General features: G+C 40.1%; 2 protein-coding genes across 3 annotated transcripts in view; one reads left to right on the top strand and one right to left on the bottom strand.

Moving 5' to 3' along the window:
- slc15a4 (solute carrier family 15 member 4) overlaps nucleotides 1-4,650 on the top strand; it is a 28,527-nt gene extending 23,877 nt beyond the window's left edge. Inside the window, exon 9 of the mRNA XM_059337606.1 lies at nucleotides 2,563-4,650. Coding sequence (XP_059193589.1) covers nucleotides 2,563-2,714 — 152 coding nt within the window. The 3' untranslated portion in view covers nucleotides 2,715-4,650. The remainder of the gene's footprint in view (nucleotides 1-2,562) is intronic.
- Nucleotides 4,651-11,946: 7,296 nt separating this feature from the next.
- The window catches only part of si:dkeyp-14d3.1 (transmembrane protein 132C), a 152,614-nt gene continuing 137,633 nt past the window's right edge, over nucleotides 11,947-26,927 (bottom strand). For both annotated transcript variants that reach the window (XM_059337945.1, XM_059337946.1), the window contains 4 exons: nucleotides 25,552-25,760; nucleotides 18,170-18,443; nucleotides 15,707-15,898; nucleotides 11,947-13,520 (listed from right to left, as the gene is read on the bottom strand). In XM_059337945.1, coding sequence (XP_059193928.1) covers nucleotides 12,351-13,520; nucleotides 15,707-15,898; nucleotides 18,170-18,443; nucleotides 25,552-25,760 — 1,845 coding nt within the window. In that variant the 3' untranslated portion in view covers nucleotides 11,947-12,350. The remainder of the gene's footprint in view (nucleotides 13,521-15,706; nucleotides 15,899-18,169; nucleotides 18,444-25,551; nucleotides 25,761-26,927) is intronic.

The raw sequence follows: 26,927 nt of genomic DNA, 5'->3' as shown, positions 1-26,927 counted from the left end.
TATGTCCCCAGAGGAAAATGTATGTGTCAATACCTGTTTTACAGTCTGCTCATCTCACTTAAGTAATTTCTATAGCAGAAAAATGGGATTGTAAAACAGACAGACTGGCCAACACTGCCCCAAAACACCCCAAAAACTCATAAATATTCAGGGTTCGTACGGGTGCTTGAAATCCTTGAAAATGCTTGAATTTAAATGTTGTATTTTCAAGGTTTAAAAAGTGCTTGGATTTTGGATAAAGTGCTTGTAAATGCTTGAAATGTTTACTGTATTTCCCTTGCAATCTGACTATATCCATCTATAGAAACTATAGATAATTATGTTCAATGTAAAAAATAATGAGTAGCCTATCTGAAATGAAGACCGTTCCTCCTAAAAGTGTAATACTATCGCTGTTGGTATGGTTAAGTGAAATCTCCCCCTTTTGGTATGTAAGTACTCATCTAAAACATGCAATTTACAATAGGTGTAAGATACTGGAAACGCTTGAAAATAGACCTTGAAAGTTTTTGAAAAATGCTTGAATTTGACCACTGCTAAAGTGTACGAACCCTGAACATTGCAGGCACCTGAAAAACTGAACCGTTTCTCTGTTTGAACAGTCTACACAGTCCAACATCCAACTAAATACAAACATATATGGAGTACACTACAGGATCCCCTCGAGCAAGTGGGAGATATTAAAGTAAATTGCTTTTAACCATCTAGTGAACCTGAAAAAGCAATTAATTTGAATATTCTAGCACCAACATTTTTATTTTGTAATTGTAACATAAGTTATTTATATAAGAAAATCTCAATTTTACTGGTCTGTGTATCGCTACAATAATGCCCTGCAAATTGCAATAATAATATACATATAATAACAAGCATGGATTTTTCCTCCCACCCACAATATTTGATTTTTATTACATTCTCTCAAATTTAAAGCTTAAAAAGGTAATAAAAATAACAGAAAAATCTGAATTGTCTAGTTTCTGCTCTGCTTGTAAACTTGCATCACATTGAACATATTCCATAATGATTCAGTAGAACAGCTAAACATAAGATGTGAAATAAATGAAAGATCTTTGGAAATTCTTCTCATTATCACCATCTTGACCCAGGGGGCAGGTAACTCTGAATTGACAGGTGTAATTAGCCTGTACTCAAATGCTCTCACACACACAGACACAAATTCCCTGCCATGTGAGTATGCAGACGTTGAATTGACAATTGCCCCCATATATAATTAAAATCAAGATCCCCTCTTTCTCTGGCTCTTTATTCGGTGTGACAGCTCCACATGGAGCAGCTAATGGGCGCTATCTGAGGAAGACAGCAGCTTGCTCCGGGGCTTCACGTTTACTCATTGATGGTAATGTAGGATGTTAGCTATAGGTATCTCTGTCCACTGGTGAAACTGTGCCTTACATGCAGCTTGTTACACCAATCAAGACATCTTCTTAAATAAGTTGTAGCAGAGAGAAGAAAATCCTTCTGTGCTCAGTATGAGGCTTCCAGCTCACGCTAAAATGTCTCCTCGTCCAGTAAAGTAGTAAACAGCCTCATCGAATGCATTTGGCTACAAAGTCAATTGGTCTGCCTGAAATGGTCAAGAGGACAAAAGCTGCTCTAAAGCCAATCCAATTGTCTCCGTACTTGAACAGTGGAGACAATTGTTCTTGTTTTGCCCTTCAAGTAAAACCCCAGCAAGGCGAAAAAACGGATTTGTTTAGAGCTTTCCTCTTGAGCTTTGCTGCTGAATGAGGACGACCACTTCAACGAGCAGCCTTTAAATTTTAACTGTCTTAACATTTGCTGTACTGCTGATTGAAGTCCCCAGACCCAGTATGAAAGAAAGGGGAAACTTACTGTATGTCAGTCTCAGCACAGTGTTTGTCCTTCCCCACCCCCCCGCTGTGCACAAGTCACACAACAAATCACAGCAGAGGCATCAGTTTATTTTTTTCCACCCTTTTATTGCATCCCATTCCCACGAGGAAACAAAACCGTCCTTTAATACCGATGAAAGACTCCCTGGCTTGAATCACAGCTGAGGGCCCGTATTACTTTTTTTACCGACGCTTCAGTCCTGCTTCATCAATACTGCCTTTCCTGTATCAACGCAGGAGAGCGGGGGGTCAACCGTCTTCACTTTCAGAAGGTTTCACCGTGGTGAGATGAGAAGTAACAAGCCTCCTGCACTGAATCCTAATTCCTGACAGCGTCACGTTTCCCTGCCATGCTCACTTCAAGCCTGCCTTTTATGTCTTGTAAAAAAACCTGAAAAAAACACAGCAACCTGCCACACTTGCGAGCTTGTGGCCGTTTACCTTTGCCTTTGGTATTCTTTTAACACGTAGCAGTACTTTGTGATAAAAGAGCTCTCCTGCTGTCGCCCTCTGAATATGTCGTGACTGACTCTTTTGTTCTCCAAATTTCCATATTTGTCATTTTGCAGTGCAGCTCACGGTTTTTAAGCGTCATCTGAATACCAGTCTTGCGTCTCAGCTGTTTGGAGTCTCAGCTGAAGTGTTACATGCTCCATTATAATAATGTCCTTGTTTTCTCTCTTTCCAGGTAATATCAATGACTGCTCTCTGCACTACTACTTCTTCCTCCTGGCAGGGATCCAGGGCGTCACCTTGCTCGTCTTCCTTATCGTCTCTTTCAAGTATGACAAGCAGAGGGTCAGAGCAGGAAGTCAAAGGCAGAGACACATCTCCTCTTGACCTACAAATATCCCTCTCACTTTACATGCCTTTTCCAGTCATACCACTCAGTGCCAAAAGAGCCTGTCCAATAGGTACTTACTAATCAAATCCTACAAAAGGTTGGTTTACCTCTTTCACTCACAAATTACCTTGTCATGACAGCAAATTTCCTTTTTATGTTTATTTTAGCTTTTAAGCCGGGGCTGTTTTTATAACAATAATGGTTTTACATCACTGGATGGACGCACAGATACGACTGTAGTATGTAGATTAGAGCTGCAGTGAGTAACTTTAAGATAACTTTTTTGTAACTCAAACTAGAATGCAGTCACTGACATGATTGACAGCTACATTAGAGACTCCTTAGCTCTGATTGGTTGTTTTTGTTCAGGCACTGTGGATTCTAATGCAATTAGGAGCACAGGAGGAACATGATATTTTTTTCTGAGATTAGCTGTACTACTGTCAGGATATAGTGACAACAAATATGACAGAAAGACAATTTTAAGTTATGAACTGTAGCTTTATTACAAGAGCCATCTTTAAATCCTTTCTACTGTACCCCATAACCCCTGTGTTTACTCTTGTTGCCTTTCTTTGATCATTTGCACTTGACTTGAGGAGTGGTGCCATACAAATAAGATATCTAGATATTTTCTAATCATTAAGAATGCTCTGTTGTTTTTATAGTTAGATTTTTACCTTTTGTTTTCTAACAAAGTCTTATTTTTGGACTTGCTAACCATTTTATTGACATTGGTACGATGCATCAGTATTTAAATGATTTCTGGACTTGCATCCAGTCTGAAATGTGTGCATTAAATGTATTTAGCATTATCTTTTGGTCAGCACTGTTGGGCTTTTGCAAAGCTTCAAAATATATATGCGGCAACATACTTGTGATCGCATTAAATTGGAATTTCGTTGGGTAATTTGCTGTTGTTGCAGATTCCCAGACATCATCGCTGTTAATGACAGAATAGGGCTTTTGTCTAAGGAGATTCCATTGACACGCTTAGATTTGCAAATCTATTATTCAAATCTAATAGTGACAAAGACAATCTCCCACGTTTGATACCACTGACTGTGATTACATACTGTAAATCCACATAAATCCATCTCATAAATCCGCTTTAAACCCTCAAACAGAGCCATACATGAATAACGATAACTTTTTTTTCTGGTCAAGCTGCAAAACCCCATGGCAAACTAACCTTAAGCTTAACAGGCAACCTCGACTGTAGTCTAACAAATAGAAGGAAAAAAGCTGCTGCATTCATGCCTGGGTTGCAAAAAAAGTGTGCAGACTTGATAAACATTAAAAACTCACATTGACATCTTCTTTTGGAGCAAAATAAAGCTCAACTTCCAGTATTATCATGACTTTGCCACTTTGCCAGGAAATCTTGAAAAAGAAGCTTCTGTTTCATTGTTGTATTTATTAGACTGTGATGCATTTGTTTTAGCTTTATACTGTTAAGAAAATGCCTGTGTTTGTGTGTGTGTGTGTGTGTGTTCCTTTAAATCTCAGAATAAGTATAGCACAAGGTACTGCATTTTATTAAAACAAGAAAACTCTCAGGGCTCGAGGAATGGTGTCGAGTGACAGAACTCTCCAGGAAATGTAAAACTGCCTTTGGGAGCTCAGAACCGTGTTTACCCTGTGGTGTAAATAAAGGTACATTTGTACCAGCACATAAAACGCAAAAAGCTTTCTCGCTGACGGTGAGTGACTCCTGTTAGATTGATTTTAGTTTGTGTTTAATTGGTCGGATAAATGGATGTTCCTTGTTTTATTGTATATTTTATACTTGCTGTATCATGTCAGGCCTCTCCAGAAAGATTTATTTGCATTTATTTTGGAATTCTATTCTGTTTTCATAATGCTGCAGAACTGGACTATTGTTTTGTTGTTATGTATTTGTTGCTATTAAAGTATATTAAATTGAGAAAATGGTTTGTCATTCTCAGCCATTCTTCTTTTTCCTGCACTTTTAATATGCATATTTACTGTGTTATTTTGGCAAACAGCAATGCTAAAGGTTTTGCAGTCAGGAGTTATTCTTATAAAATTAAATTTGGCAAACTAAATGTTCTATTCTAGCCATAGACTGTATGAAAAATATAGATGCTAGTATACAAGTTTACTGCTGATGTGAACATAAGTTTTTAGTATAGAAACATGAAAAGCTTAGAGTGACATTGTTTAAATTCAGGCAGCGACATGACCCTGTAGCTTAAATGAGAATCACAGATTGTGCCTTTAAAAGCTGCCAGGATACTTTCATGATTAGGGCTATGGTTTGTTGCTCCTGAGGGAAACCCAAAGTAGACTGTGTGTAAATGATTTATATTACAAAAAACACACCCTGTGGCAGGCTGTTTGGAGAAAGGTTGCAAACACGGAGCCTCATTTTGCATTCCCATTGGGGAAGGCAGTATATTTCTTCTTAGTTTCATCAGACGCAGATTGAAATCAACACGTCATCACAGATCATTTTTTAATGGTATGCCCTCACAGCCACAAGGCTCGGAGAGGGCCGTTTCCTGTTTAATTTGGTCAGAGAGCCCACACAGCCGTGACTGAGCAGACAGCTTGATGTTTGAAACCAACACAATGCCTCCGGGTCATAATTCTAGTGTGGCGGCTTGTTTCTCATGTTGGGAGGAATTTCTGACACATCGGAATGGTTATGGAAGCAGAATTGCAAGGCAATAACATGGAGATATATAGTTTTGGTACTGACCCCCCAATATTTTTAGTTGATTTATTGGCCAGGATTTAAGCAAACAACAAACAGTGCCCTGGAGAGAGCATCTCCAGCATACATTTACACCTGCTACTGTTTTTTCATTTTCTTTAAAGCATTGAGGAGCCATTGCCTTGCATTGCCTCTACAGATTATAGCGTTCTAAATTGATAGTATATATTTTTAAAGACAGATGCTGGTATATAGCCACCAAATGTAGTTACAACAAAGCTGCACAAGCTGTTCTATTATTTAATAAAACCCAAATATTCATATTTTGGTTGAAGTATATTTCATATTTTCAAATTTATTCACTACACCTTCATGCTGAAGCAGAGTTCAAATAATTATCAATGTGTGGACGCCTGCACAATTATTTACGTTCGGTACTGCATTTGGTGGTTACATTCTAGCATCTACTGATTTTTAACCCTCCTAGTAGCATGTGTTAGGGTTTCTGTCCATCACTTTGGTCTAGTATGAAATATCAAAAGAACAATGGAATGGGTTGTCATGTAATTTTCACATTCACGGTGCCATGACTAAATATCTGTTGAATATATTGGAACTGTGGGACAAAAATTTGTGCACACATTCATTTTTAATTGTATCAGTTTTGGTGATCCCATGAGTTTACTTTTTACGTCAAATTTTGTGTCCAGAACTTTGTTTTATAACCTGCTAAACTAATTAGCTAATTCAATCACATAAGCCTCAGCGGAACTTTTTTTGTGCTAATCAGAAAATGGAGAGCGTGTCTATGTTCCCCGGGCTGCTTGAGCAAAGGTGGGCCATGCGACGGTAGGCATGGCCCACCTTAGCTCAAGGTGACCGTAATGATTGAGAGATTGCGGAGAACTTAGGACCTTTTTTCTAAAAAAAAAAAGGGTCCTGGGGAACATATGGATGATCCCAGAAAATGTTAGCATGCTAACATACTGAACTAAGATAGTATTCACTGTAACCATTAGTCCTGCTTGGCATTAGCATGTTAACATCTTCAATAACGTAAGCATGCTGCGTTAGCATTTAGCTCAAAGTACAGTGTTGTCTCACAGAGCGGCTAACATGGCTGTAGACTCTAGTCTTGTTAATTATTTTCTCTCAAAAAAATATCTAAAAAAGGTTCCTACAATTAAACTGTGACAAGAAGTTTTAACTATATATTTCAGTTAGTGGCATCATCACCAGGTATCTTTATAATTAGAAGTGTTTCAATATGATGTGAGCTAGAAAAGTTTGAAGAATTAAGAAAAACAAGAAGTTAGTGTGTGTGTTTCTCCGTGTCTGCTAAGGTAATTGCTTAATTAAGACCATTTTCCATGCAGTATGTCATCTACTCCTAATGACTTTTCGGGGGCATGTGGCAGTCTAACATAATCTTCAAAATGCTAAGCTGCTTTTAATTGTTTTACTGAGTCTTACCTGTGTAATGAGCGACCGGCAGATGCTCTAGAAGATGCTCCTCCAGTAATTGGAGGATTAGGAGGTATCATCACATGTTAATTAAGATAAGGTAATGCAGACACAATGTTTAAGAAAACGGCCATGCAGACAAATCGCCCATCTCTAAGTACTAATCATCCACATTTACACAGACCTAATTATCTTATCTGAGCTGTCTTTGTTGGTCGGCATCCAAACGAGACAGAGTTGGACAAGAGACAAGTTAACGCAGGGTTGATCTGTTTCTATCACGTTACCCACAATGAAATAATGCTGAGAATATGAGCAATGGAAAATAAAACATGTAGAGCCTCTTAAAATCTCCCTAAAAAGAGTGTGCAAATCTTGTCACTTGAAAGACTGTTTTCTGTGGGACTGAGCATGGTGGCAGGGTTAAGGATGTTCATTCAGACGGATGATCTGTGAAAAAAGCAACCGTAAAATGCGTTTAACAGCGTACATCCATCTGGATTTATGGCATCAACCTCAGTTATTATGAGTTTAGAGCTCCTTATTTGTACAGAATGGGGCATGACTACCATAAAACAGTACAGGTATCAAGATACATTTTTCTCAGTCACACTTTAGAACACCATCCTATATCTTGGTAGCCCTTTGACCTTCTATTGTTTTCCAGCAGGCAGAAAAATGTCATGGCCTGTCTCACGCCGCCAGCTGATATGTCGCTCCCCTGTGCGCGCTAGGCTCCGCTAGTCCTCCTGGACCGATATATCTAAATGACATGGTTGGGTACCCACCTCATGCTGCTGAAGGGTTTCGCTTGCTACTGGAGTTACTTATTGCCTCTGGGTTTTTGAGTCATCACTGATGCTTTTTTCATTGCATATGTTTATACTGTAGAGTGTGAGTTAGTATTTATATATCATTGTAAGAGTCAGAACCGGATGTTCACTCGTGTTGAAGGGATGCATCTCCATCTGGGGCTGTTCATCACATTATTTAGGGGGGCTGTAATATAGCTGTCTGGTATAGCTTATTCCTCTCTGAAATAGACTTTCTATTGTTTGCTCAAAAGTAATTAAAAAACATAAGCCCCTCTGTTCAGTCTGTTCTAATTTGCTGTTTGTACTTATACCTACAAAAAGTAATGCAATGTCTTTAATTCTTATAAAACTTACATTATCACTAGCCAGGACGTGCAGCTTATTACAGCCTATATTAATGTTTGTTGCTGGTCTCGTAGCCAGTGTAAGTATAACAGAAGCAAGGAGGAAATTAGATGGCTTAGTATAAAGAATGACAAAGTTTGCAATGGGAGGAGCATGAGGTGGATGGATGGGTCAGAAGACACAGGACTTTCACCCAGGATACTGGTGTTGGTTCCTCCTTTAAAACCAAAAGTCAACATTTCTATTGTTGATTCATTTTTATTTTATGTATGCAAGTTAACTTTTAACTAGTGATGTCCAAATAAAGCTTCACACACCTTTTTCTGGGTTCACTAGATGGCACTTTCTGTCGACAAAGGTTAAAGGCACACTGAATTGCCATCCCTTGTGCACTTTTCTTTAAACAAAGAGCACCATCTAGTAGGATCAACAAATACTTCATAAAGCTTCATTTGGACATCACTTCTTGTAGGTAACTATATCCCATAGTTATGTACAGAAGTGGATATTTTAACCTAAATCATGATCTTTTCCTTAAACTTAGCTAAGTTGTTTTGCCTAAACCTAACTAAGAGGTTTAAAGAAAATATCCCCCCCTGTATTTTCTAGAATGAATTTGTTTTTATTATGCATCTTCCGCTGCTGCTGATAAGAGCAGAGAAGTCATTATCTATTGAACCATAGACTACATTCTAGTTTTTCATATTTATCGTGGGATTTGTTGACAAGAAAACTACAGAATAATGCCAGTCTAATCTTGTAGTAAATGTTTCGAGGTCAAGGCTGAGGTAAGGGGTGAGGCTCAATGTGTTCAATAAAGAGCTTTCACAAGGCTGGTGAGACAAGTAACTCTGTGTGTGTGAACATTTGTGTGTGTGCTTTGTGGTGTTTGTCTCCCCACTGTGGTGCACTGGTCAGGTGGGAGATTGTGTTTACAAGACACAGATTTGGCACAGGGGTGTTGTTTTTGAACGCTGTTGTCTTTGGTTCCCTGCGGCTCCATCTGTAACAGTCGGTCAGACCGGAAAGTCAAGCTGACCTTGTCAGCTGCTCCTTCGTTCTTCTGCGACAGCGTGTTTGTGCGTATTTAGTTGCTGTAAAACTACTGTGAACTGATTTGAAAATGAATTCAAAGGAAGCAACATAAATCAAGCAGCGAATAATCATTTGGAAATTGCAAATACAGACCCGGCACATTAGGACCACAGGGAGCAAAGCCAACCATTAGTGTGAGTTTGTTGGTCTCACATCATCAATTTAATTAAAAATCCATTTAAGATGGAGGCCTGGGGAAGGCTTTTTCTTCTCCTTTTAGGGAAGTCAAGACATCAAGGCCTGTGAAAATGAGTCTTGAGTTACCATGCTCTTAGAATGGAAGTAAATACAATCATTAAATCTCCTGCGCCTCATCCCAGCAGGTGTGAACACGTCTGACACCGGAGCCCAAGGGGGAGGAGATGGTGGGTCTTTATTGGGCTGCTCCAACCTGAAGAGGCTGAAACCACCAGCGACGGTCACAGGAAGAGAGCCGCAGTGGTGTTTTAATTACATGGGGCCCTCCATCAATCATGCCCCTTGTGGCTGACAGTTAAATCCCTCCCAGACCTGCACTGGCTCTCCTCGCCCTTCACAGTCCACAGGCTGAGCACAGCAGCCATGGTCCCAGCACACGCTGCACATGGGCCCCGCTTCAATCCCCCGCAGCTACTGATAGAGCCACAGAAGCAGGAAAATCACACAGGAGAGCATCATCGCACCACAGAACAAGAAAAAAAACATTTCAGGGCAGCAGAGACAGACAAAAGAGTGAGGAGGAATTGTTTTTTCTGTGTGTGTGTGTGTGTGCACATGAATGTATGTGTAACCTACACTGCCATTAGTTGATTTAACAGATAAACTGATGTATTGTAGACACTGTTGGTGGTGGTTTAGGGGAGACCAGCCCTCTTGGTGCCCCCTTGTTTGAAAAAAAGGCTACAAAAGTGCTGTCTTGTATGCTCCAATGGTAGATAAGCCATGATAAAGTGCCCTCTAGAGTGCCCTTCCAGTGAGGAAATGGTAATGAAGTTCCCTTTAGGGTGGCATTGAAATTAAGGAGATGCAATGCAGTGCTATATATGCTGATCTACATGCATAAATGCTTTCAGTTCAAAATGAATAGCCGACTGCTTGAGTTTTTTTTTTCTTCCTACAACCGAATGCTGAATTAGACATTAGGTGACCAAAATTTTAGAAATAACTTTCATAAACTAAAAACACATTGCGAAAGGGTCAAAGCTCTAAGACCAACTGGTCCCATCTTTCCCGCCTACCTGCTGGCAGACCTACGCTGCTTTTAACATTGTACTGCATTGACACCAAACACTGCAGATGAACACATCTGTGGTTTGCAGAAACAATTACTGTATAACATTTTTTGCTGATGACTGGCCTGGTAATTATTTTTTTTTTACCTTTGAACAAACCAGCTGTTTCTCCTTATTTTCGGTGTTTTTGCTATGCTAAGCTAATTTCTGCTGGTGTAGTTTATATCTACCATGAAAACGAGAGTGGTATCAATCTTGGAAACAAATAGCAAATAAGCACATTTCCCAAACACACAGAACTACTCTTTTAATAATCTTTATACCATGTCGTGACTTATTATCTTTCTATTTAAATCCATGTAATGATTTTTTTGTCGTGTTAATTGGGTGTCCTGGATTAGCATGCAGTGGATCAATAGCAGCACCACAGAGGTAGGAAAGAGAATCAGTCGACATGCTGTTAGGACTAATAAAATCAAAGCAGAAAAGCCTCTAAGCTCTGGTACAGGTGTCTGGAGGGCCTCCATTCAGTGCTGACTGTTGACATAACTGAGTTAATCTAAATGGCATCCCCTAATTACACTCAAGGTAGTGCTACCATTTGCTGAAGTATCTAACCTCCCTTTTTCCAAGCTAATACTGCTGCTGATTAACAATCTGATCCACGCTGCAACAGTTAACATAATGTGAACATTTCTCTGCTTGATGGAAAATAATAACACAAAAAAACCCAATCAGCCAACACCACTGTGATGATAATAACGTTCACTGAGCAAAATGCAATTTTTCAGCCGACTGCCTTTGTTTAGGAAGTTTTCAGAGATGATTATTATTTGTGCAATTATCTGAATAATAAAAGATCCATTTCCAAAAAGAAAACATTTTCCACCTTGCCTGTAATTATCACTCTTTGTTTCCACACTCTCCCCGAGAGATAGAGAGCACATTTCATCCCACTTTGTCCATCAGTTCGCTTTTTCCCCAAGGCTATGGGACAGAGGTTAACGAGACCTTAATTGGCATTTTCCTCAAAGCTCACAAAACTTTAAACTGGGGGGTGGCAGGAGGAAATGTCACATTACCATGTTGTCCAGCCATTTAGTTTAAAAGCCCCTTCATCTGTCATATTAGGCTCCTGAGTTGTAATAGACGAGATGAGAGTATTAATGGCCACGACTTCCTCCACCAGCCAGCGTTTAACGGTGGCAGATTGTTTTGTGGCTTGTGGGTAAATTGCATCTAATAAAATACTCTTGATACAAAGATGAATGTGTAATTGGCTCCCCTTCCTCAACCACATTCCTCAGCTGACCGAGAAATGAATGACCTTATGATTGCTGCGCTCAATAAAAGCTGATACACGCTCTTGACATTGTTGTGTATTTCTTAAATGTTATGAAAATACAATATACAGAGCAACAATACAATGCTTTGGAGACTGTTCGGTATATACATAACAGGTCGTCTGCCGTGTTAAAGAGGATGAGAATGAACTGGAAAAGTTGTGCCTTTTTTTTTTTCCATCAACATGCAGACATTTCTCGTAACTTGCTTTGGCCACTCCAGAACTCTTCCATGGAATAAGGATCTGGCGTTAAGAAATTAATATCCAAAAATGTTACAAAACTTCCAAAACCATTTAATGTGCACACACATTCTGAACATCTATCTAGTCATGTTACTGTTCATTTTAAAATCTACATGTTGTCTGAATATTACAGGTCGTAGTTGGCGGCAGATCAGTCCTGGGATCATTCTATCTAAACCCTGTAGTAATAAAACGATGATAAAAAGGTAATCATCTGATAAACAAATGAAAAACAACCACCTCTTTGACTTTTTTCCCATTAGTGATTCATCATCAGTCACTTATGGAATCATGACAAGTCATGACTCTTTAATTTAATGACCCTTTGGCAGTTTGGGGTGATTCTGAAGTCATTGTCCAGGTCCGGTTTCTGTTCAGACCCACTTTCCTCTGAAAGGCATAAGGGTGAGTTTGTTACAAGTGCACACAGTACATTATGCCACCTCTTTTAAAGCACTGTCATTTAACCTTTCCATGTAATTGCGCAACTCCTTGGAGTCTCCCAGCTCCACGTCTTGGCACACCCACTTAATGTCCTGGCTGTGGCATCCAGTCAGCGTGTTAACAATGGGGTAGCTACTGTCCGAGGGGATGGTGGTGAACGTGGTGAACTTAACTCGCTTCCTCTTGGTGGTGGGTGAGTCTCCTTTGCTGTCCTTGGCTATGCACCCCGTGTCCGCCGCACGGTGCACTTGGCCCTGCACGTTCTTCTGGGCAGAGCCTCCGTTCAGCAAATGGCTGCCTTCCTCCAGCCCGCTGCTGGAGTCCATCATGGAAGTCTGTTCCTCCTGCTGGGGCGAGAGACTGATTTGGCTCTCCAGCAGCTCTGCCTCGTTCCCCAGCCACACCCAATCATGGGCATGGTTCATGTTCTCCTGGCCCTCGATCGAGAGCTCCTTGTGGCGGTATTTCAGGGTGTAGGAGATGCAGTTGATGAGGAAAACCAGGATGGCGAGGCAGAAAACTCCCAGCAGGGCGTACATGCCGATCTCCAGGTCTGTGAGCCCACGAGCAGTCTGAATGAGGTCATCGTCCATATTGCGGCCACGGGGCAGGTCGACTTGTGCTGGGAAGTCAGAAAAGTCAATCGGCATGTTCTGGCTACCATCACCTGAAAGTTTATCCCCATTAGGTCTGCGCATTATCGCGCTTCTCGTGGTGGTGGCTCTCCTCAACACCCCGTCCTCCATGTCTGAGATGGAGCTGCCGTAGTAGTGAGTGTCAAGGCCAGTCCTGTCCTGGGAGGGGGAGAGCCTGCCTCTGTTCTCCATATCGTCTCCATCGGGGCTGTAGTCGCTGCTCCCTCCCCTTGAGCTGTCACTGTGACCGAACTTCACCCTGACGTTACAGTTCCCCGCTGCCAGGATGCTGCGGCGCTTGAACTTCTGGCAGACCTCGCAGACAGTCATTTCCACCCTGACCAGCAGGCCTTGGCCCTCCGCCTCCGTCACAATGACAGGCCATTTCCACGAAGGGTTCTGCTGCACTGTCACTATCTCCTCATCTAGGGAGGTGGCCGTCAGGACAAAGAAGTCAGGATTATACAGGTCTAGAGGAGCCACAGAGCCGTCGCTGAACTGCAGCCAGGCGCTGATCAGAGCCTCCTGTGGGAACACACACAACAGTATGCAGAGAGAGAGAGAGAGAGAGAGAGAGAGAGAGAGAGAGAGAGAGAGAGAGAGAATAAATAGTCAGTGACACATAGACAACATGTTGTGCTTTTGTATTTTTGAAGAAATGGAAATAATAGTGGGCAAAACACTGCATCTAGCCTCTTTTCATGGAAACAAACAGCAGCAGATCAAATTGTTGTATTATTGTATTAGCCCGAAAATTATAATGAAATTGCAAGGCGTCTTTGTTGTTCATGTACTCTGTAATATCACGCTGCTTGTTGCCACTGGCTTTTATTCTCAGGTGTGTAATGAATTGGTAAAAGTGGGACACAATGATTATTTTCATTTCATGTTCTTTTTGTCAAAGCACCACATTCACTTAGAATCAATGAAGGAAATCCCTAATATCTCAGAATACATATGTACTGCTTATACATCTAGGTACTGTACATAGATAGATAGATAGATAGATAGATAGATAGTGATTTTAAAAATATCCTTCACTAGTCACAATGTACTGTACAGTCATGGAAAAAATTATAAGACCACCCTTGTTTTCTTCTATTTCTTGTTCATTTTAATGCCTGGGACAATAAAAGGTACATTTGTTTGGACAAATATAATGATAACAACAAAAATACAGTTTTAAGAGTTTCATTTTAGAGTTGACATCTTTTTCCATGGTTTTACTGTTAATGATTTTGGTTATTATCAAGAAAACCATGGAAAATGGCTAGATATCAGCTCTTAAATTAAACTCTTATGAGCTTTTTTTTATCGTTATCATTATATTTGTCCAAACAAATGTACCTTTACCAGGCATTCAAATGAACATAAAATTGAAGAAAACAAGGGTGGTCTAATACTTTTTTCCATGACTGTATATGGAGTTTTCTAATTGTGGAAAAAAATGTAAGACCAATACAAGCTCACAACATCACGTGGTTCAGCTCTATCAGTGGTTATTCCATCTAAACTGTGGGAGATACTGATTAAAAGGAAGGCAGAAAAGATCAAACAGCAACATTAAACATTGTTCATGCGATACATAGGCCTTCTCTACTGCAGACAATTTGCGTATTAATGTTGCCAAAGGACAAATCCCCAAAGGCACACAAGTAGATCCCACAGTGGTCTGTCAACACTCCCTAATTACTGACACCAGAGGACTTACAGTGCAGCGCTGCCTGCTTATCTTCACAGTTTGCTGCATGGAGATAGGGGAGATAAATGGCCTTCCCATCCTTCTTACATGTAGGAAGAGGAGGGGGGGTTGGGGAAAAATGTAAAGGAGCAGTTCAGAGAACTTGTGAGAGACCTTGAAGGGTAGATCAAAGGGGCCACAATAAGAGCAGCCAGGGCAACTGAGTAAGGGAAGCAGAATATGGAAGTTTGGGCTGTAAGTCATATTTTGGTGCAGAACCTGTGGTGTTGCTTTTACATGCTCGAAGATTAAGCTCCCATTTCTATTAGCTGCCCAAGGAAACACATTCTGTCACACTCTGGCTTTCAGGCCTTGGAGTTAAGAGGGTTAGGAATGGTGTGGAACAAACAAATAGACACGTGTACACAAGCACATGCACACTCGCAGCTTTCTTTGATTGTAAAATTGTTCATTCAAGGACCCTGATAGTGTGAAATTAAATGTGGAAGTGACTCTTTTGTTTTGAAAAGTGCAGTAATCAAGGCTGCAGAATGCACATTTTTTGGCTTCAGTAGATATATAAAAGTCTGTCTTTCATCAAGTGATTACCAAACCATTGAGAAACAATTGAATATGCTGAGAGATAATAATTATTGGTACAAAACTAATTAGCATGATTCTCAGTCTTAATGAGACCTGGCTAAATAGTAATTGCAAATAATTACTGATCTTTAATTTTAATCGGTTGGATTAGATTAGATATGTGCTGTCTAGGAAAACTTTACATAACGTCTATTACATGCAGAGCTGCAACAATTATGCTCATTATCCATTAAACTGCTCACAATGACGATGTAAAGGGTAAAAAACAAAAAGGACTGAAAATGGCCACAGAGAGAGACAAAACAGCTACAAAAGACATTTAAAAAATGACAAAAAATTGTGATCAAAATAGTCGCCTATTAAATGTTCCTTTGTAATAAATCAACTAAACATTGCAGCTCTACTTATAATATAACAGCATCCTGACCTGTTTGGGGCTCTGCAGAATCTCTTGTGTGGTCGTGGTAGCCAGGATGGCTCTGTTGCTTCCTGGACTGAGCTGAAGGCTCATAGAGAGGCCCGTCACCAGCTGGACCCCCAACTCCGTGATGGTCACTTTATCATCCACCACTGTGATGGTCTTTTCTGCTAGGATTGAGTCCGACAAAGGAGACAACACCTAGGAGGTGCAAAAGATGGTGAAGTTTTAAAAAAAAAAGGATTACAACTGTGACATTAAAGGAATTTTAAAAGGAGAAGGTGAAGAATTAGATTTTCTTCCACAACATTCCCCTCAAATATGTGATTATCAAGCAATAACCTGTGACATTCTGGTATACGGCCAATTATAGCGATGCAGCTCTACAACACTGACTGAACCTATTGTATAGCTTGCTGAAAGCCTTTTCATTTCCTGCTCTTAGCGCCCAGAGTTGGGGAGGTCTTTCCCAGGAGAAATCAGCAGCGACAGCAACCATAGCTGAAGAGAGAAAAACAGCACTACCTATAGAAACTTCATCAACAACAGAAAAATCCAAACAGGAATAAGTCAACACTGGTCATCACACTTGATTGACAAGTGATTCCTGGCAGGTGGAATTTAAAAAACATCACATCAATGAGCATTTAGCAGTGAAGATGTCACAGACACGAAAAAAGTGGATTACTGCGAGTTATAGGTGATTTAAGAAAATGTCTTTCCAAGTGTTTCATCTAACATAAAAGGCTCACAAGCCCCTGTGCAGTATGCAAAACCTACTTTTTATTTTATCTCTTTACTCAGGCTGTGTAGATCAAACAACATGTGGACTTGGCTGCCATCCAACCCCAATACCTCCTGTAGGTAAGACTCCTTTCCTTTTGATTATTACTGGCAATCAAGAGGAAATGCACACTTTAACCCCAAATCAGAAGCGGGAAGCATTCATGACGAATGCCATGTGTGATTTCCTTTGCATGCATATCTTTATTAGCATCTCCTCAGTCTGTGTGGTACAGGTAGTCCCAGCTGTCAGACCTTGGCGCTCGTCATGTCTTCTGGTTCTTGCTTGTTTTGTGAGATGCTTTTGCGAAGGTGAAGACACGTCTTCACACAGGCAGACAGATGAGACCTCGACGCCAAGGGAGCAGATCCCACTCACACAGATGCCATTAGGAGGCTGGTATTCATTCAGTTAGCCTGAAGAGCATGACAAACCAAAGGGGCAGTGGGGAGGATCCACTCACTGCTGAGAGCCCACAGTACAGGCTGTGACACAGCAGTGAGCACCTGTCTGCACTAGACAGAAGGAGGTATCAGTCAAACTAGAGCAGCGACACTTGCATCTGTCATTGTCCCTGGAATAAAATATAAGTTCATGTTCCAACAGTATATTAATCCAACATGTATTTGTATTGACAGCAAACAAGAGCGTGCATTTAAATGTATCATATTTCACATCATTTGAATATTCAAATCATTACTGGATTGGTTTTGAGACATTAGAATAATTACAGCATTATATTCTGTAATTATGAAAACAGAGATTCGCCAAGATCATTGGCAGCTTCCAATGCCCTCTGCACTGTGATTTACATCATTAGATTTTGGAAGAAATCTGTGCAATATGAAGCAGGCCTAGCAGGCCATGATCTTCCAGCAAATATGTTACACAAGCTTTTAGAGATTCGCGCAATGGCAGATGGTCGAATGATTGAAAGTATATTCACTGTTAGCAAGAGCTGCTTCTGGATCCTTCTCTTTCTTTCCACATAGCACTGATGAGAAGAACAAGTGGCAAGGTCTTCTGAGACAAAAGGGGTCCATGGGATATTTTGGAAGAAATGGCACAAGTGGAACACTAAAATTGCTAGCGCTCCGGAGCAATTGTATCATTAACAATGCCACAAAGCATGCGGCAAAGGCTACCAGCAACTATCTTTTTTAAATTTATATTTAGGCCTGCCTATTGAGGAACCACTGTTGAGTTAAAGTTTTAAATTTTGGTCCTATATTCATAGTTTCATGCATCGTTTCTATCAATTATGAAAACATTTTAAACTCTTAATTACATCATGAGTGAGAAGTACATTAATTTTCCTATTGACTTACATACAATCAGTCTGAACTTTGCAACCAGTAAAGTTGCTCTTTGCTGGTCATTACACAGAATGCAGGTATAAGGCACTTTCACATTGGATTCACTTTTCAGGCCTGGAGGTTGCCGCTTGGTAATAATTGGTTTTGACTAACTTGGGGGTTGTTTATAACCTCTCTGACTGACTGACTGTTAATGTCACAGCATTACTAGATATCAGCAATTAACTTAGTGAATACCATTGTATCACTGATAGGAATGATGTCCAAAACTATGAAAATAACCTGGAATCAACTGTAATTATTCTTTAACTGTGAAATGCAACACATTTAATGGTGTATGCAGTTCCCCTTTAAAACAAACACATGGCCTACCTGAATCGTGGTCATCCCCATATCAAGTCCCACCAGTATCCTCCTGTCCAGAAGCTGTGCGATCTGGGGGTCCTCTACCTTCAGGAAGTCCCACACCAGCTCTGTGATGTCCACCTGCCAATCAGTGCCCAGCATGAAGCTGGTCTGGCCTCGAGGATCAGCTGACTCGGCTACAAAGTGGGTCAGGACTCTGACCATGGCATGCTGGTACTGCAGGGTGCAGCTTCGTCCACGTCTGTCTTCATCATCCTCGTCCTCGCTGTCACGTGTGGACCTGATAATAAAAAATAAAAACCTGATCTACAAAACTGAGAGCAACTAGAATCTTTGAATGTACTTAAGTCCAGACTGATTTTATTTTTAGTAGCCTAATTATTGGAAGGATTGCAATGAAATTTGGTTGAGACAAGTAATGGTGGTGATCTTCTGACTTTACTTCCCCATTCCATACAGTTCCATTACTGTCAAATAAAACTGAGTTAATTTTCTTCTGTTGGCTTAAAATTCAATTCAGAGTACTGAAGAGCACTTTAACTTGGCATTGTTGACAGTCATCGATTTGCAATTAAAGTGGCTATTATTATTATTATTATGGGATGGATTAAAGTGTAACAGTTTTGTCAGCTAAACAATCATTCTGTGAACTCTAATACAGAATGTGTTCTGTTTTGCTTTCAGAATGATAAAAACAGCGGGAGAACAATACGATGCTAAATAGGATGAAGGCGATACAGTTTTGTTTTGTGCATTTTTTGCACAATGGGGAAAAAAAACCCTGGAGAGCCCCCTGCTGTAGGTTTGAGCTAGGCCCTGAATGTTACGATGCCTGGCTCTATCCCTGCTGTCATGTCATGTCATCATTTTAATTTGACCAATACTTTGTTTTATGACCAAAACTTGCAGAATTTATGACATCCTAACCAACCTCAGCTGCACCTTCTGATTAGTGAGTTAGCATGCTAACACGGTAAACTGCTGCTACACATTTGCATGTTAGCATTGTCAGTTTGAGCATGTTAGCATTTGACATTAGCATTTAGAGCCACAAGCATGGTGGTAATCATTTTGTATGCTGCTTCTATATAACAAGATTACAGAAAGTACACTATATTGCATGAAAAGGCATAATTTTAAAAAGGCAGGAAAACATCTGTGGCATATGTGCATACTATATTTGCTAAATATATGGATGAAAGATTAGCTCTGCATTGATGTGTGGTTTGAGGTATGCAGCGTTTACCTTAAAGTGATCTCAAACGTTCTCATACATACAGAAACACACGTGCACACACACACACACACACACACACACCACACACACCACACACGTACAGCAGTGTAACTCTTGCAAGGATATTTACCTGACAAAGATCAAGCCAACGGTTCAATGTTGTTGATTAAACCACTAAGAGAGGATCAATCCAGCGTATGGCTATCATTTTTCTTTCTCAACGTCTCTCCTTCACCATTTCGGAGCACCTGGCCTGGGTTGTGAATGTGCATACACCTCCTTACTGCTTTAGTTAATAGCCTCCCTCATTGCTCTGTTGCAAGCAAATCTAATTTTATTACTTTAGGCGACAAATCAGCCAACAGAGGCTCAGCTCTTTCTCAGCAGGAAAATTGCTTTTAGTATGACAAACTGGGTTTAAATGGTTACAATACAGCTGCAATATCATTAGATTTTTCCCATAACTGTTTTTTTTTGTTTCAACAAACAACAGATGAAGCACCGTAAGATGTTGAGAAAGCAATGTTTGAACAGTTGATCTGGGAGAATAAATGCTGCTACAGCTCTTCAGTCATACACTGGGGCACAGTTGGGACACTTTCAAACAGGAAAAGTGCTTTGTCAACAAAACTACTAATCATATACTGCACTGTAGACTAACCCCTGCCTTTCTACCATCATTTGTTCCTCTGTCTCTCTGTCTCTCACACACATACACACATGCATGCATGCTAGCAAAGGTTGTGATCATGATAAAGGGGAGAAGAAAATAAACTAATCCCTTAAACTGTTTTTCTCACGATTATCCGCTCTGCTTGTCTCTTTTCTGTCTGAATCCCCTGAGATATCTGACTGCATGCGAAGCCGTGGGAATAAAGATGTTAGCTGCACGCACCAGAGAAAAGCCGAGAGTACAGTGAGATTTGGAGTTAAGGGCTTAAAACCTTTTGCTTGGCAGGACTGATTTCACATGCAACTGAATGACAGCTATTCACAGAGGAAATAATTCCACTGTGGATCATCAAAAGAATAGTTTGGATTCAGGATTCAGCAAGTCATCCAGCCAAGAGATCTCCAATATAACCTGTGAATGTGTTTTGGACACATGGGTGGGCCTTTCATTTTGGACTGAACTTTGGTGTCCAAACACAAATCAAGTTGATGATTTTACTTTCTTTCTATTTTTGTGCATTGTTCTTTTGAAACCTTCTGTATTCCTAACAAGCTCTCCAACCTAAACAACAGAATAGACCATCCCTACCAATACATTTGAGTGTTTGTCAAAATGAGCGTGTCTCGGCTCATGGTACTGCAGAGCATTCTAACAATAGCAAACATGTCATTACACATACACATACGGTTCACGGTTGTAAAAAAGGCTGAAGTTTAATACATTTAGGCTACAAAACCATTTACCTAAGACCAAAGAACTTCCTGGTAAGGCATTATAAAAGACAATTGAAACAGTAAATAAATGTACGTAAATGCCTAAAGTGAAGTAGTTGATGTAGTAGGGTGATGTGAGCCATGGAAATTACGTTTAAAAAAATGTAAGTTACAAAAAAAGGCGCAAAAAGTAATCTAGTTTTTTTTCACACAGAACACGAATCCCGTTCTCCTGGGTGAGTCTGTTGTTTGTTTGACCCACTCAACTCCCCCTGTGACATTTTAACACTACATCACCGGCAATCATTATAATATGTCCGCAAGTTGAAGGCGGAGGACAGTCAAAAGTGTAAACATGAGTCATATTTTGCTGAATGTACAAACGCCTTATATTGACATTTTTGAGGGGAGACCAGTCTCAGTATTCCTGACCAACAACCAATGTTAAAATAAAAAAAGATGTTCAATACTTTAGTTCAAGGTGAAGCTTTAAATCATCCATATTGATGTTTTCTGTTATGTTGCAGACCGTTTGTGTGTGTGAAAAAGCAGGAAAAGAACTCACAAATGGAAGTAGTTATTTCAATCAATACCCTGATCTATTTTCAAACCATAAGCAAGTAGTTTTGTTTCACAACATTAAGGACGTGTTTAGGAGTGATTGTCACTTGTTAACAGTGATCATGCAACCATGTTACAATGTTAAATATTTTGTATACTGTTCATGAGGATTCATTGCTTCATGAAGTCGTTTCTTTGCATTTTCTTGTTGAACAGTTAAACATTCCCTAAGATGTCACTAAAAGATAACCATCATAATATATTTAGAGGGCGTGTCTATCCCCCCAGTTTACCTACAGGACTTTAGAGGGGCTGAGTACTCTTGAGAGTGGTATATATTTTTAAATGTGCAACTGGTTTTAATAAAACTGGAACTATAAGAAATTCAACTTTAAGAATATTCAAATTCATCATAGCTTTGGGTGCACACAGGAAGTGGAAATGAATGGTGTATCAGCCTTTATCAGTCTAATTTCTTTTAGCACTATTTTAGAAGTCCTTGAAACACTGCATTAAAATAGCAGATCAGTCGTGCCGAAGCAAGCCCTACGTGACACATTCAGTGCATATTCATAAATGCTAACTCCTCCATTTATGATTTTCATGTTATTTTACACAGAAAAGTGGAACACTGCACACATTTCCCAGGCATGAAAAGGGTTATTTGAGTTCTCCTGGTCAATAATATTGTTAGTCTTATCAAAGGCATAGAGCTGTTCTCCCTGGGTTACCTTGCTCCACAATGGCTAATAAAAGATCAACCTTCAAACTCACATAAACAAAAAACTACACATCTCATTCCAACTGCACTAACAAGGTTTCCTATTAATAAATGTGTACTGAAACGTTCATTTTGCATTTTTCTTTTAAATTTCTACTCTTCTTTTACTGATTGCCGCTCTGTACTGTCTCACCACTCTCTCCCCGCTCATTTAAATATAATATGCAAAGGAGAAAACCATCTGCCAATGATTCCAGTCACCATCTTCCAATTATTCCAACGACAGTAATTGAAAGTTTCTCACCGCTGACTGCTTTGGTTAAATCCTTTTGAATCATGTTGTGAGTGTTTTGAGCGTAAACAGAATTTGTTTTTTGACATTCACGGCCAATGACTTGACAAATGGCACTGATGTTACAGGAGTATGTACTGACATATTGACTGAATCAGCGTTCAGATGGTATATTTAGAAGGACGTTTTATACATACAGGTATTAGTCGGATGTAATGGATTCAGGAGTAAACAAGCTGATAGTGAAGTCCAACCGTTTTAGCTCCAGAATAAATCTGATATGCCAGCGCTTGTGCAGCCATCTCAAAATCTAATCTAAGGTTAATCTAATAAACAAATCACACTCAGCGCCGAGAACAACCTGCTTCACAAAGCAATTTTTCTTTCCGCTTCATTCACTTTCAAGCCCACTTCTGACTTCAGAGGAGATGCTGCATATTAATGTCTGTGTGTCATGCTTATTTTTGTTGTGCCCAGTGGATCGTGTTCTGTTATTTGTTTTAGCATTTCTCTGCATTTTTCTTTCTGCCACAATAATATGACGAAGGTCATTTGGACAGAAATAGGCAATCCTGCTTCTATATATACAGATGGAGCTCCGTCTGACAATGCTTGATTGTTTATTAGGATGTTGTAGGGAATTCAAGTACAAGTTTGTTATACAGCAGAAAGTTTAAGTTAACTCAGAATAAAAACAACATTAAAAACTGAAGGTAACTGCAAGAGACTTTTGAAAATACTATAAAACAAGCAGGAAAATAGGAATCTCAATATACATATCTTGAAAGACATGTTAAAGGAGTGGAGCATGCCTGAGTGCTACGCCTACACTTAAGTTTGCTGTCTGCGAAGGCTTATCTTGTCCCTGTTTTGACAGGGCTTAGGGAGGGAAGAGGTGAGACATCCAGGTAGTGCCAGTCAAAAACTGTGTGAGAAGTGCTTTTGCAACTCTCCAATTTCAGTTTCTTCATTTCTCATTTCTCTCTCTCCCTGCAGTGTGGCCACGACTTACCAGTCTGACTGATAGAGGAAGGTCCCGCGGCTCGCTACTGTCGCTCAGTGGCTCACTTCCTTGTGGGCTTATGGACAGTGGACCGATGCCCATTCTCCCCAACGGGCATAGTGCTACTTTGCAAGGTCACGCCTGTTATCCCCTGATAAACAAAGACGGATGGAAGACAGGGAAGAACAAAGCTCACTGCTGCCCATCAGCGGTGGCGCCGGCATCAACAATGACAACACAACGCGGCTGTCCCCGCTGATAAAGGCGTACCAGTTCACAGCTGGGAGAGCAACATCCTCGACAAGCCATGGCATTAGTCGTATGCTGTACCTCTGTCACTCAAAATAAGAGGGGAGCAGGGATAATTAGAGTAGCCACACTGGTTGCGTGGGATGACTCCGAGTTCGAGTCCAACCTTGACGCTTTTCCAGAAGTAATTACTGCAGGTAGGCTGATAGCTGCTCAATCAATTGATGGATTTCAACAGTTGCAGAGAAACGCTGCACATCAGTGTTGGCAGAGGTTCTGCCAGTGATGAGGCCCTCAGGGAGAGTTCTGACCTCCAGGCAGCTCTAATAATGTTCTGTTCTACTGATGACTAAGAGGCAAAATGGCAGGCCACCTTAAGCCGGTCCTAATGGTGTATTGCACAGGTAAGCCATTTTGTTATCAGCCAAGAACTGTCAGCGGGACTGAAGTGAGGAGGAGACAGGTTGAGTGGTGTTCAGTCACACGTCCCATCATTAGGCCTATCTTATCTCAGACCGCCATGATCGAAATCAAATACATCACCTGGAATAAAGGCCATTTGTTACCCTCTCAAATGAAGCTAGTGCTGCTGAAAAAAGTGGACAAAGGGCTCTGATCAGGAGCATTTATGTGATGCCAATATGCAAAACACTATTGTTAGAGAATATAAAAACAAAGTGCATTTATAAATCAAACTTGAATCCAATCCAATTAACATTGGTGGCATGTCCCGGATGCTGTTTCATTGGATAATATGAAATTGTGGCTGAATTACTGCACAGCAGATGACACACGAAATTGGAATGAGAAAATGAGCTCTTGACCAAATGTTCAATTGTAACGTAAAGAGAAAAAACAAGTAAATATAGAGACTGAGCCAACTTTTAGTCCAATTAGCCAATAATTTATTTATTTTTCTCAGGTTTAACCCTATCCAGAAAATGGTGTATGAGCTTCACCATTAAAGGGGAAGACCTCTGATGTAGTCTAATACTGTAGATCAGTGTTTTCCAGTCAGGGGTACAACAGTGGGAAGTCTACTTCTGCTGTTGCCAGGAAGTTCTCGGAAATATTGTGGAGCAGGTCAATTAAACTGAAAAAAGTAGAAATTATGACTTAACTGAAAGAATACATCAGCTGTAACAATGACTTCATAATTGCATGAAAACAAGCTAAATAGCAAGCGAGCAGTTCAAAGAGTTTAGCTTAAGTTATGGATAAAGGGTTGAAATAGTTAGCTGTCACTAATTCATAATTGGTTGATAGTAAAGTATTGCAATTATTGGTGGAAAAGGTTAGCTTAAAGTACTAACTAACAGCAAATAATTAGCAAAAGTCATGGATAAACTGTTAAGATATTGCGCTAGCAGTACTGACTTAACAATTCAAACAATAAGCTAAAAGTCATGAATAAACAGTTAAATAAAATAATAATAATAAATAAAAATAGTTAGCTTAAAGTATTACAGAAACAGCTAAAATGGTTAGCTTAAAGTAATGGAAAAAATGTTGAAATAGTTAGCTAAATCTATTTGGAAAAAGAATAAAATAATAAGCTAAAAGCGGTGAAAATAGTATGTGAGAAACCCTGGCTTAACAGTTAAAAAAAAAAAAAAAACTAAAAGTAATAAATAAACATTTGAAATAGTCAGATAGAACTTGACTTTCACTACAAGCCTTCCAGTTGATTAGGTTGCTGACCAAACCAATCTAAGTATTAAAACTTTGAATTTATGAAAAATTATACACTTTAATATGATGAATATTGTTATACATATAGAACACACATTGGGAACTGATGAAGAGGTATGTGTGTTCATCTGTAGGGATGTGTTAGTTAGCTTGGTACCACTGCTGTAGATGAAAAACTTTTGCTAGTAAGAGAGCGGAACACACAGACACAACAGCCTGTAGCTGACACATGCATACAGTACGGTACCTCTGACTGGTGGCTATGATGGGCACCCTCCACCCTTTGATCTGGCTCAGCTCCGTGTCTGACACCTCAATCTGGAGGGGAAGTCGAGGGATCCACACATTGAGCTCCAGTTGAGCGCTCAGGTATCCGTAGGTGAAGTTCACCATCATCTTCACCTTGCCCTTCATCTCCTTGCCATTCACAAAAACATAGTCGCACCTGTCGGACACCTGCGTGAGAGGAGAGGGAAGGATTAACAGAGATGGCATTAAAATTGAGCTCTTCTGACGGTTGCACTAGATGACCACACAGTGAATTACACAGTGCAACATACAGTACGGCGTACACTGTAGCCTGGGCTCTCCAAGTTGATTATAAGGTTTACACTCCTCAGCTCCCCACTGATACAGTATTCCTGTAACTACTTTGAACAAGATGAAAGGTCCTGTATGTGCTCTACACTCAGGCAAAGAGGGAGGGGGGTACGGTGAGGACATCTTTGAACCTGAGGGAAAACAGGTCGTCGCCTGCTCTTCTATTATAGTTCTGCCTACAGCTAAAAGAAGAACCAACAGATGGAAAGTAGTAAGAGGAGAGCAGTTGTCTCTTGATAAAATGACCAAACTCTGAGCCATCTGTTTCATAAATTGCTTGACAAAAGGAATGAGTGGGCCAAATTTGTGCTTTCGAAAGACACAGCTCCTTGTTGCTTTGGCTCACTCTCTTTGAAGCCCCCCGCCAAGCTTCTTTCTTTACTTGTACCAGCGTTTGATTAATGTCCAGAATCTTCTCTTTTTCTGTTTCTTTAAAAGCCTTATGGTATGGCAATGCAAGCACTACAAACACAGAACATACATAACACACACAAAAAGCCAAAAAGGGATCTCAAGACAGATTCTAGCACACACAACAAACGCACACGTAAAGGGTTATTAATCTTGTGTCTTAAACAGAGATACCCTGTTGTTTTCTGGGCACTTTGTCAATCCTATTGATCCCATCATATAGCAGACTACCACGGCTGGAACCAGATGGAATTAGATGGTCTGGGGAAATATCTTTTTTTCTACTTCCAAGTTATTTCTCCACAGCGAGATAAAACCATAAACAGCCATTAATCATGAAGCCGCGGCAGGATATCCTCTGTGACCAGGAGGAAAACTTTGTGTGTGACAGATTCTATAGCTGTGTGTGAGCTCCCTTCTCTTCACATCACCTCGAGAGTGAAGCCAGCAGAAGACTTTGTGTGGAAAACTAAATTTGGCTGGTTTGTCGCAGATATCTGGAAATTTTTTATTCACTAGAATTTGTGGCACTCCTAGAGAACCAGTGTGTTGTTGGTATCAATGTGTGTGCTTAAAGACAAAAATACAATGTAATAAAATAAATATAATGCA

The sequence above is a fragment of the Centropristis striata genome, chromosome 7, assembly GCF_030273125.1.
Source record: "Centropristis striata isolate RG_2023a ecotype Rhode Island chromosome 7, C.striata_1.0, whole genome shotgun sequence".
NCBI lineage: Eukaryota > Metazoa > Chordata > Actinopteri > Perciformes > Serranidae > Centropristis > Centropristis striata.
The sequence above is the reverse complement of the archived record's forward strand: the minus strand, read 5'-3'. Positions and strand labels throughout refer to the sequence as shown.